At 42.4% G+C, this 12,541-nt stretch overlaps 1 protein-coding gene across 1 annotated transcript; it reads right to left on the bottom strand.

The window, feature by feature from the left end:
* Window positions 1-3,467: 3,467 nt before the first annotated feature.
* On the bottom strand, window positions 3,468-9,883 carry LOC141814317 (uncharacterized). The gene is made up of 3 exons (XM_074702255.1): window positions 9,645-9,883; window position 7,851; window positions 3,468-3,812 (listed from the first exon to the last, which is right to left on the bottom strand). Exons 1-3 carry the CDS (start codon window positions 9,881-9,883, stop codon window positions 3,468-3,470), a joined length of 585 nt encoding a protein of 194 aa, XP_074558356.1.
* Window positions 9,884-12,541: the final 2,658 nt, after the last annotated feature.

Raw genomic sequence — 12,541 nt, 5'->3', positions numbered from 1 at the left:
GTGCACCATCCATTTTAGCTCTTTGAAGAAGTCCAGTAATGTATTTGCTCTGAGAGAGGAGACAACCCTCACCATGTGGAATGAGTTCAATACCAAGAAAGAAACGAGCATTACCCATATCTCGAATAGGAAATTCTTGATTGAGAAGATCAAGTATAGTTGTGATGCCCTTTTGATCATTGCCGATTAATAAAATATCATCCACATAAATTAGAAAAAAGATCATAGATCCATCATTATGTTTGTAGAAGAGAGACGAGTCTATTTTTGATCCAAAAAATCCTTGAGCATGTAACCAAGTAGATAATCGATGAAACCATGCACGAGGAGCTTGTCGAAGGTCATATATAGATTTCTTGAGCTGACAAACATGAGATGGAAACTGTGGATGGATAAACCCAGGTGGTTGCTCCATAAATATAGTTTGCTCAAGATGACCATGAAGAAAAGTATTAGAAATATCCAATTGTCGTATAGGTCAAGTAGAATTGACAGCTATCGATAATAATAATCTGATTGATGTAATTTTGACAACGGGGCTAAAGGTGTCATGAAAGTCAATACCTGGTTCTTGATTAAATCCTTTTGCTACAAGACGAGCTTTGTACCTTTCAAGAGAACCATCATCTCGATGCTTGAGACGGAATACCCATTTAGAGCCCACAACATTCATGAAGGGAGTGCGTGGAACTAGAGTCCATGTTCCATTGCGAAGAAGTGCATCAAATTCTGTAGATATTGCACAACGCCAATTTGGATCCTTGTTTGCTTGTGAAAAATATGTCGGTTCAATAGATTTTGAAGATACCACTAATTAAAGCTTGAGGAAGGGGATATCGGGTTGCCATTGGTGGGCAACGTGCATAGATGTCACTTAAAGGAAGCATACGACAAGAATCATTATCATTTGAATCACTTGTTGATGGCGATGAGGAAGTGGGCTGACAAGGTGAATTCGACGATGAACCTGTATTATTTGGGGAGTCAGAGCCAGAAGACATATTATCTCTGGTTGGTGAGGCTTCGAAGATTGGACACGGAATAGGATCCAACATATTATTCCCTCTGATAGTGTTAGAGCGTCTTGCTCTTGTTGGAGCAATAACTTGAGGTGATTCGGATGATATAAGATTGTTATTAGAGTTCCCCGGAGCAGGACCTAGGATGCCATCACCTCCGGAAATGTTAGGTGTCATTAAGAAAGTGCCACTTGTATCTGGAGGAGAGACTGGAGAAGTTGTCGAAAAAGGGAATAAAGACTCGTCAAAAGTAACATGTCGTGAAGTATATATCCGTCCTGTAGGTATATGCAAGCAACGATACCCATGATGCAAATTACTATAACCAATGAAAACACATTGTAGTGAACGAGAATCAAGTTTATGTTTAGAATAGGGGCGTAACCATGGATAACATGCACAACCAAAAATTTGAAGAAAAGTGTAGTCATAGCAACCTAGCTAACTCATTGATGGGTCAAAGATTTGGACAGTAGATCGAAGTGGCTCCTTTGGAGTTGTGTGTTGTGGGTTCAGCTGTAGACACTTCTTCGATCAGTGTCATCTCTCCCTTGACTGAAGGAGTAGGGTCTTGCCGCAAGGCTGCTTCAACTACAATGTCCACCATTCACGAGAGTTGCTCCAATAGAATTGGGCCTCTAGTTTTCTCGATGACTATCGACATATAAGGCCGACGTTGTTCAGCTGATTCCTCCAATTGGTGCTCCACCACAGTTCTCCTAGAATTCACCATCGTAACTTTTTGTATTGTTTCCTACAAATGATGTCAATTTGATGATGTCCTTTTTCACTCGCTTAGGTTCCTCCTCTCCTTCAACTAGGACTGTTGTGGTGTCAGTCCTTCGGTGTGTATGCTCCAAGTGTCCTACGGATCAAAGCTTGTCAGCTAGGGGTCGGCTTGTCGGCGTGACCCCTCTGACGGTCAAGTCAACAATGGGATGAGATGTGAGACTCGTGTGCATGCTCAAGAAAGCGAAAGAGCTCAAGGAAGATGAAGAAGAGTAACCTTTGCATGAGAGAAGAAAATCAAACCTTCACATACTTTCATAGAACTTTATATAGTCAAAGAGGTGGAAGATCCATGTAGTCTGCCATGCAAGCTCTAAGCAGGTCACGTGAACCGCATGAGTGAAACGTCATCCACTGTCCATATGCAGCAGTGGGTCGTTGCACTAGAAGCGATAGCCATTGGTCTGTACTCCTGGTATTGTCAGGTCATCTTCCTAATCACGTTTTCCAAGTAGGCAGCCTCACTGGGGTCGATTTTGTGTCATGGATTGTCTGAAGTTGAGATCAGAAAGAGCCCCTCCTGAATGGATTCTTCATCATCCTAGAACCACTGTGGCTGTCTGGATATAAGAGGTTGGGACTTGGTGGGGCCTTGTTGTTATGGAGGGTGTTAGCCTAATGGATAGGGTCATGATAGGACGATGACCTGATTCAATTTATCTGGGCTACATCAGTTCTATTTATGATTAGTACTTAAGTTGATTCAACAAGAAATACTATAAACGTTTTAACTTACAAGACATTTCAGTAAAAAAATTTATGATGAAAATGTTACAGGGTGAAAATTGAAAATTGACAGCGATGTAAAATTATGATGGGCCAAGGTATAATTCCTACATGGCCCAAATGCATCTCTACATTAAATGGATTCTACCTTATTCTCTAGTTCCTAAATTATTATGGTAAATTCGACCAGCTGCAAACTATCAAATCACAACTATATAGAGATGGTAATTTCTTCTGAACCTAGTAAAGGATTAATTATATCTTACTTGAATGGAGGAAAGTATGGAGGATTTTTTTAGACCCAATTAAATAATTAAGTAATTGGGTATGAGAATATTCAAATATGGATATAGAGACGAGTCTAGTAAAATTACTCATACCTGATCCGAATACTCAATTAAATAATTATATATATCCATTAATTATTTTTTCTTTTATTTCATTGACAACCAATTAAAAAATAAGAAAATAGATCTAATATCAATTAATTATTTTGATATAATATTAATTTTAATATGCTTTCTTTGAATGATGATAATTGATATGGAGACCGAACTTAATAATTTCCATCGCTAACCTTAGAGAGATAGATTTTAAGGTTTTCTTGTAGATATACAGAGATGATGAGGATGAAAGTTGAAATCTAAGAGATGGGGATAAAAATTGAATATCTAAGAAGAATAAAAATAGAAATAAATATAGAGATGAATATAATAAATGAGGATGAAAATGAACCCAATGTCATCCTATGATTATGAATTAATTACTACTCATAAACAAAACCTTTAAATCCTTAAATTCAAAAACATTCCCAACTATTTCACGACTGTCATACTACATCACAAGGATCAATTACCAACAAAAAAAAAAAAAGAGTTCGTCATGAGAACAGAACAGTATAACAGTATGGAACAGCAGTATAGTAAGCTGGCGTCACGGTCGCCCGATGGCGAAGCAGAGTTCGCCGTCGCCGCCGCGGCGGAAGGCCCACACCTCCAGCTTGTCGCCCTTTTCCAGCGCACTCCACGCGCGGAACAGCTTGAGCTCCTCGCCCTTGACCACGGTGCCGCCGCTGCCATCCCACCGAGTCAGCCGCAGGAAGCTAACGAACCCGCACCGCGCGTACACCCGGACCGGCAACCCTCCGTGCGACCGCCCAGCCGCTTTCGGCTTCCTCACTATAATTCCATCCGTCTCCTCCTCCTCCTCTGCTTCTGCCTCCGTGCGGCTCCGCTTCCTCTCGCGGTGCATGTCACCGTCGAGGTTTGCCGCGACGCGCTCCTTGTCAGTAAATAATCCAGACATAATAAGTTTCCACGTCGTTATCTTTATCTTGATAATTTTTTCTTTCCAGTTTTATCTACTTTTATGGATCTAACGTTAGCCTTTCCTATGTCATTCACTGCAAAATTATTTCGTTGAAGCCACTGTCCTCTTTTGCTCTCTGTTTTTTCTCTTTGCTTATTTTTCCTCCTTGTTTTGTGTGTTTTGTGTGTGTGCGAATCATCGATTCTGAGCCAACAATTGGTATCAGAGCCTTGAATCCACGATTCTACAAAAATGTCGGGCATCCCACAAGCTGCTGCGAAGGAGAACGGCGGAGTGCCATTTCCTTATCCGATGCTAAGCCCTCACAATTACACTGTGTGGGCAATCAAGACAGAGGCGATTCTTGATGCCCAGGGAGTCTGGGAGGCGGTGGAGCCAGCAGAAGGAGCCCAGGTAGATGCAAAGAAGGACAAAAAGGCACGTGCATATATCTTGCAGTGTGTCCCCGAAGACATCCTTCTCCAGATCGCAAATAAGAAGACGGCGAAGGAAGTCTGGGATAGCCTCAAGACGAGGTATCTTGGTAGTGATCGGGTGAAGAAGGCACGCGTACAAACATTGAAGAGCGAGTTTGACGCCCTCCGGATGAAGGAGACCGAGACGATTGATGAGTTTGCTGGGAAACTCAGCGCCATGAGCAGCAAATTCTCCACCCTTGGTGCCACGCTTGAAGATTCCTCGTTGGTAAAGAAGTTACTCGATTCTGTCCCTGATAAATTCTTCCCTATTGTTGCCGGTATTGAGCAGTTCCACGACCTTGAGACTATGCCGTTTGAGGAGGCTATAGGGCGACTGAAGGCGTACGAGGAACGAACACTACGATTACATGGCAACACCAACAACACTGAAGGTGAGCTCCTACTTACTCATGCCGAATGGCAAATGCGACAGAAGGGGAGAAACGTGGACACTTCATCAGGAGGCAAGGGGCGTGGATCCAGCAATCCCAGTCGTGGCAATTGGCGTGGGCGTGGGCGAGGGCGCGGACGTGGCCGTGGTACGCAGCGCCAAGACAGTGCAGGAGGCACTAGCGGCAACAACAGTGGCGCTCGTGACAAGAGACATATAAAATGTTTCAATTGTGAGAAAATGGGACATTATGCGTCTGAATGCTACAACAAGCGTCGTGATGAGGCTCACCTCACTTGTGCCACCGATGAAGAGCCAGCACTGATGATGACCGTGTCCCACGAGGAGTCTCACACAAGGCGTGAGCAGCAGGATACCATTCTACTCAGCGAAGAAAGGTTCCTACCGGATATGTATCGCAATGTTAAGAAAGGAGAAGATAAAGACGTCTGGTACCTTGACAACGGTGCCAGCAACCACATGACCGGCCATCGCGAGAAGTTTCAAGAATTAGATGAAACCATCACCGGGAGGGTGAGATTTGGCGATGGATCAACCATTGAGATAATGGGCAAGGGAACGGTTGTGTTCGAATGCAAGAATGGCGATCAGAAGGCTCTCCACGAGGTATACTACATTCCGAAACTTTGTAGTAATATTATGAGTCTTGGTCAATTGACAGAAACTGGGAACGAGGTGCACATGGAAGGAGATACCATGAAGGTGATTGATAGGAGCGGGAAGCTCTTGATGCGGGTAAAGCGAACACAAAATCGCTTGTACAAGATAACCTTGAAGACATTCAAGCAAGTCTGTCTCATAGCAAGCCTAGAAGACCCAACCTGGTTATGGCATGCAAGGCTCGGACATGTCAATTTCCAGGACTTGAAGCTTTTGGGGGAGAAGAAATTGGCAGTTGGTGTGCCACTATTGCCCCAGCCAAACAAGTTTTGCGAGGTGTGTGTGATGGCCAAGCATGCAAGGTCACCATTCCCGTACCAAGCAAACTTTAGAGCAGAGAAGCCGTTAGAACTTCTCCATGCTGATATTTGCGGGCCAATCTCACCATGTACACTCGCCGGTAACAAGTATTTACTTTTGATTGTTGATGATTTCACAAGGTGGATGTGGGTGTTTGTATTGGCAGCAAAGAATGATGCATTCCAAGCATTCAAGAAGTTCAAAGTCTTGACGGAGAACAAGACTGGGTACAAGATCAGAACACTTCGAACAGACCGAGGCGGCGAGTTTCTATCCACGGAGTTCACTCGGTTCTGTGAAAATGAAGGAATTGAGCGGCACCTTACGGCTCCCTACACACCCCAACAGAATGGTGTTGTGGAGCGCCGTAATCGCACCGTGATGGCCATGGCAAGATCTCTCCTCAAGGGTACACATATGCCGGCAAGGTTCTGGGGAGAGGCGGTTAGGCATGCTGTCTATCTACTAAACCGTCTCCCAACTAAGGCGCTAGGAGAGCGTACCCCATTTGAAGCTTGGATGGGGAGGAAGCCACATCTTGCCCACTTGAGGGAGGAAGAGGAGGAGGTGGAAAGCGACGACTTCAAAGCCGGCGGCGGAGAGGATGCCGCAGATAACGGATTACCAGAACCGACTGGGAGTCCGTCAGAGAGGAACGACAAGAGGACGGCTGGAGTTAGAGTTAGGGTTTCACAGAGTAGGGACGCCGGGACTGATGCAGCAGTGGATGCCCCTTCCGATACGGACGGTGGAGATTGGTATGATCGGGACGGACATTGGCGATCTGGAGAGGATGGCGGGGTCGCCGGGGTGCGGTCCTGGCTCGAGGGGTTGGGACTGAGTAGATATGCCCCTGTTTTCAAGATACATGAAGTTGATAACGAAGTGCTGCCGCTGTGAACGTTGGACGATCTGAAAGACATGGGAATCAATGCGGTAGGCTCCAGGAGGAAGATGTTCTGTAGCATCCAGAGGTTAAGGAAGAACATGGATTCTTAAAGTGAGCCCAAAGATTGTTCAACACCGCGACAAGGCAACCGATACCAAACTTCACCGTCTAAATACTTTTGGTGAACTCTAACTTAAATCAATTTGCTTACAATCTTTCTCAGAATTATAATGCCCTGCATGTTATAAGCCATATGTCCTGGGCCAGTGTATACTTCATGTTGCTTTCTTTCAGAAATACCATGAGAGATGCCTTCAAATCTAACCATTTGAAATTCTAGATTATGTAGTTTTCTTACAATGAGCATCCTTGAAATATTGTCATTGCCCCATGAGAAATTTAAGCGTAAGACTTATCAATTACTTCAATCCATGTGTTTTCTACCTCACATGGTTTTTGATAAAGGCATTGCAGATCATCTTATGGAATCTTGTTGCCCTAATTAGCCTTAGTTAATTTTTGATGATGAATAATCTTCTTAGATGATTATAATGGTTGGTCCAAATAATTACTGTTCTATTAATGTGCTATCAGTGAATGGATGTGAAGGTAATATGCATTATATTTTTTTTATTTATTTTAGATCTTGTTGCATCATGAAAGTTGTTCGGTTGTGTTGCATATGTGAAAAACACAACCCCTCACCTTAAGAAACTCGACGACAGAAGTTCACCCATGGTATACTTGGGTGTCGAGGAAGGCTGCAAAGCTCATCGGCTATTTGATCCAAGGCGTGGCAAGCTACAAGTAAGTAGAGATGTCATATTTCAAGAAAATTGTGAATGGACATGGAATGCAGGTGCTAACAATGAAGAAAATTTGCCGGAGTTTATTATGTTGGATGCATCCTATTCCGACGAGGCGATTGTTGCAGCAGATGCTGAGGCAGGGGTGGAAGATGTCACACCACCACCAGTAGGCGTGGTGCCCATGACAAGAGTGTCAAGTCCATCTACACCATCATCGAACGCCCATGCAACTACCTCATCTTCGGAATCAAATACACCCGAGTCTTATGAAGGGCCAGTCCGTTATAGGTCCCTTGCTGATATCTACGCCAACACTGAGGAAATGGTTGGTATTAATGAAGAGGTGATGATGGTGATGTCTGAAGAGCCGACATGTTACCAAGAGGCTGCAACCGAGGCTTGCTGGTACAAAGCAATGGAGGAGGAACTGAAATCTATCAAGATGAACAAGACCTGGACCCTAACTGAACTCCCATTAGGCCACAAACCTATCGGCCTAAAGTGGGTGTTCAAACTGAAGAAAGATGCAGATGGGAAAGTCATTAAGCACAAAGCAAGGTTAGTGGCGAAAGGCTATGTACAAAGACACGGCATCGACTTTGAAGAGGTATTTGCACCTGTCGCTAGACTTGATACTGTTCGAGTCATTCTTGCGCTTGCAGCAAATCAAAGCTGGGAGGTACACCATCTAGATGTGAAGTCAGCATTTCTCAACGGAGAGTTAGAAGAAGAAATATATGTCACTCAACCGGAAGGGTTTGAAGTACCAAATCAGAAAGATAAGGTGTACAGATTGTCCAAGGCCCTCTATGGACTGCGGCAAGCTCCACGAGCCTGGAACATGCGACTGAACAGGAGTCTAGAAGAGCTTGGCTTCAAAAAATGTACGCAAGAACATGCAGTATATACAAGACGTAAAGGAGAAGCAAGTATACTTGTTGGAGTATATGTCGACGATCTCATCGTGACAGGAAGTAGCACAGAAAACATCAACAAGTTCAAACAACAAATGATGGCAGAATTTGAGATGAGTGATTTGGGTCTTCTCTCCTACTACTTAGGGATTGAAGTGGAGCAACAAAAGAGTCGGATTTTACTTAGACAATCAGCTTATGCCAAGAAAATTCTATCTCATTTCAAGATGGCAGACTGCAACGCCACAAAGCATCCAATGGAACCCAAGACACAGCTGCATAAGGACTTGGAAGGGACTCCAGTTGACGCCACGGAGTATAGGCGCCTCATTGGTTGTCTGAGATATTTGTTACATACACGGCCGGACCTGTCATATTCTGTCGGAATGGCGAGCAGATACATGGAGAGACCCACAATTATGCATCACAAGGTGGTCAAACAAATTCTCAGGTATTTAAAAGGTACAATCTATTTTGGACTTGTTTACATAAAAGGACCTCAGGAATTTGGTATATTCGGCTACTCGGATAGTGATTTAGCCGGCGATCTCGATGGAAGGAAAAGCACAAGTGGAATGACTTTCTATCTTAATGAAAGTTTGGTGTCCTGGAATTCACAGAAGCAGAAGACAGTGGCACTTTCATCTTGTGAAGCAGAGTTCATGGCAGCCACAACTGCGGCCTGCCATGCTTTATGGTTAAGGAGCCTTGCCAGCGAATTAACTGGTGTAGAGCCGAAGCCGGTAACGTTATTTGTTGACAACAAATCTGCCATAGCTCTCATGAAGAATCCGGTATTCCATGGTCGAAGCAAGCATATAGATACAAGATTTCATTTTATCAGAGAATGTGTTGAGAAAGGACAGATTGTGGTTGAGTTCGTTAATACCGGAGAACAACGAGCCGATGTATTAACTAAAGCATTGTCAGGAGTGAAGTTAGCTGCGATGCGACAACTACTCGGCGTTCGTGATTTACAACCATGTCAGGATTAGGGGGAGTAATGTGAGTAAATAATCCAGACATAATAAGTTTCCACGTCGTTATCTTTATCTTGATAATTTTTTCTTTCCAGTTTTATCTACTTTTATGGATCTAACGTTAGCCTTTCCTATGTCTAAGGCTTACGTGGAGTAAATTCAATGGCTTATGTGACGTTAAACCTTATCACGTTGTGGTGTATAAATACAACGCAACCATGAATAGCAATTCATTCACTGCAAAATTATTTCGTTGAAGCCACTGTCCTCTTTTGCTCTCTGTTTTTTCTCTTTGCTTATTTTTCCTCCTTGTTTTGTGTGTTTTGTGTGCGTCCGAATCATCGATTCTGAGCCAACACTCCTCCGGGGAGAGGAGGACGACGAGATTGGTCGCCACGGAGTCGGTGGGGAGGTACAGCCGGTTCTGCTGCGTCACCAGGTCGGACTTCTCCACCGTCTTCTTGGCGATGAACCACACGCCAACGTCGTCGTCGTCGCTGCCGCCGCCAAACTGCCGCCTCGCCAAGGCGGTCACCCACTCCGGAGCGATGACGGTGGCCTCGCTGTCGTCGCTGGAACACTTGCGCTTCGCCGACATGGTGGCGTCGAATCGATAAGCTCGCTGGGTGAATTAATCAAGGAAGAATGCAACGTTCGCCATATTTATTTATAGAGTAGTTTCATATTTGAATAGGATTTGGAGGGAGGATTCCAAACAAATTGGAGATTGATTGATGTTTATTTGGTATAATTAATGATTGCAGATGATTAGATTGAGCGAGATCTTATTTGTATGCCGAAACTAATTATATATAATCTAATTAAGAAATGAATCCGACCCAATTCAACCAGTAAATATTTAATAAAACATGAAAATATATATTTTTTAAAAAACATTTTTATTGAAAATATTTTTAAATATAAAAAGTTAAGGGGATGTTTGGTTTGGAAAATTTTTAATTTTTAATTTTTATCTAGTTTTTAGAAAACAGAAAATGCATTTGGTATGATATACTATTTTGTATTTTTTAGAAAAGAAAATTAGAAAATACGTTTGGTGTGTTAATATGAAAATATATTATAAACAAAATATTTTTTTTAATAAAAAAATCATCTTATTCATGAAAAAAAAATCATACAAGAAATACAAGAAGGGGCCACATTTAACCTGTTAATATGTAATATAAGAAAATATCTTCCACCATTCACCTTTGTTGGTAAGATTTTTTTTAGTAAAAAAATATTTATTCTTTAAAAAGGAAAAACCATATTAGAAGAGGGATGATCAAACCTGACCTTCTAATACAATATTACATAACTTCAAACTCTTTATATGTATCACACTATAGGATAAAAGGTTTATTAACTATACAAACTATTCACCAACCTCACACAACCTTTACAAGCATCACAAAATAACATAGTGTATATCTTATATTGCAAAGCCGCACCCTCCCATGTACTTGTCACCAGAAAACTCTTCTACATCAGATAAAGACATATATGTTTGAACAAATCAGAAGTTGAAAATAAAGAGAAAGGCATAAGCAAGTTTCCATACTATTGAACAACTGGAGTTTCTGGATGGGCTTTTGAGTTTAACTCAATTGCCTAAGGGATCAGATGCTTCTTATCTTAACTGAAGTCTTCTATTGCACTTTTGAAGTATTCATTGTCTCAAAAGATGAACATTGTTGGAGTAGCAGATCCAAGGACTTGAGATCATGTAACATATTATGTGGCTATAATAACTCAGTTCAAACCATGCGATATAAACCAACAGTCTCATTAGTACATGGTGCTACATCAATGATTGTGGATCAAGGAATTTATTTTATGTATTGCACTTTTAGCTAGATAATATATCCAGGTCTTATGTCAGGAATCTCTCTCTCAGCTTGCACTTTGTCCACTTCTTCTTTGTCTAAAATCTGCATGCATCAGAACCTCACACGACCCTGTGTTGCCTTAGTGCATTTTTCCCCCATTGTTTTTAAGCTGTAACCAATGCATTCTTATTGTACCTCTGAAATAATCCGTCCAATTTCCAATTCTAATGCTGGCATCTAGCTACTTGTTGCAGCATATCCCACTTGCTGATCCCTGAGAGATATATGATCAATGGAGAAAAAAGTTATTGGCTTTTTCTACATCTTGATCCTGTTCCTTATGTTCACGAAGTAAACTATTTAAAGGTCCAATTCATGGTTCAGATGAGAATTAAACATGGGTTTGAATTTCCACGAACAACTTCAGTGTCGCCACTATGTAGAAGAGCTGGAAATCACTTAAACAGAGATCCATCCTTTTCCCTATTCATCGGGCGACGATATCCCGAATCACAAACATTAACCAAAGCAGTTGGCTTGCGTCAGTTATCCTTCCATCGAATGGCACTCCACGTGACTACCGCACGCGCCTGCCATGTCATGCAAAGAGATGCGGACAAAGAGAAAAATAATTCTCACCGCCGGATGGAGTACGTTCGGTGCCGCTATGGTAGAGTAGGTGGAAGAGTAGGGCAAGGCAAGGGCCATCCTGCGGTGCTCAGTACAGATGACAGCCATCTCCTCGAAACTCCACCCAGCATCTTCTCTTCGATCCACTCGCCTTCCCTTCGGCGGCTGCGTAGTAGAGACTGCCAGAATCAGAACAAGCAGGAGGGAAAGGTTCTCTGCGAGGGCTCCACTCGCGATGGAGAAGGACGACAAAGGAGGGCAATGGTCAGCAGCGGCGGCCGAAGGAGGGAAGGTGCTCCGCTAGGTCTCTGCGAGGTTCTCAATTCGCGATGGGGAGGAGGGAAACAGCAACTACCAACAGCGGCGACCGAAGGGCACGAAGGAATTGTACGATGAGCGTGCAACGTTGGGGACTAAAAAGGAGTGCGATGAGGGAGGGCGTTCGGTGTTACTGTAGCTGTATTTTTAAATTTTTTATTTGATAATTTTTATTTTCTATGAAAAATAATATTTTATTATTTTTTATTTTTTTAGAAAATAATTTCTTATTTTCTAAAGAATGAGATGAAAAAATATAAAGCAAACAATAATTTTTAAAAAATAAAAAAATAAAAATGAAAAAAAGAACAAATCAAACGCCCCATAAATTTTGAAATTTTCACTTCTTTTATAAATTGATCTTGACCTTGATATTATTGATGAATGTAGTGATAGCTTGTGGTCTTCATCATCAATTCTTCTTCAGCAAAAGATGGAGTCCGTAACTCTAGTGGCATCACATGGTCGGTCCAGCGGCG

The sequence above is a fragment of the Curcuma longa genome, chromosome 21, assembly GCF_044706935.1.
Source record: "Curcuma longa cultivar G26 ecotype Majalengka, Jawa Barat chromosome 21, ITB_CL_G26_1.1, whole genome shotgun sequence".
Lineage (NCBI taxonomy): Eukaryota > Viridiplantae > Streptophyta > Magnoliopsida > Zingiberales > Zingiberaceae > Curcuma > Curcuma longa.
This window is presented reverse-complemented; position numbering and strand designations above follow the sequence as displayed.

Coding starts and splice junctions, on each gene's coding strand:
- LOC141814317 (XM_074702255.1), bottom strand. CDS start 9,883: ATGTCGGCGAAGCGCAAGTGTTCCAGCGACGACAGCGAGGCCACCGTC.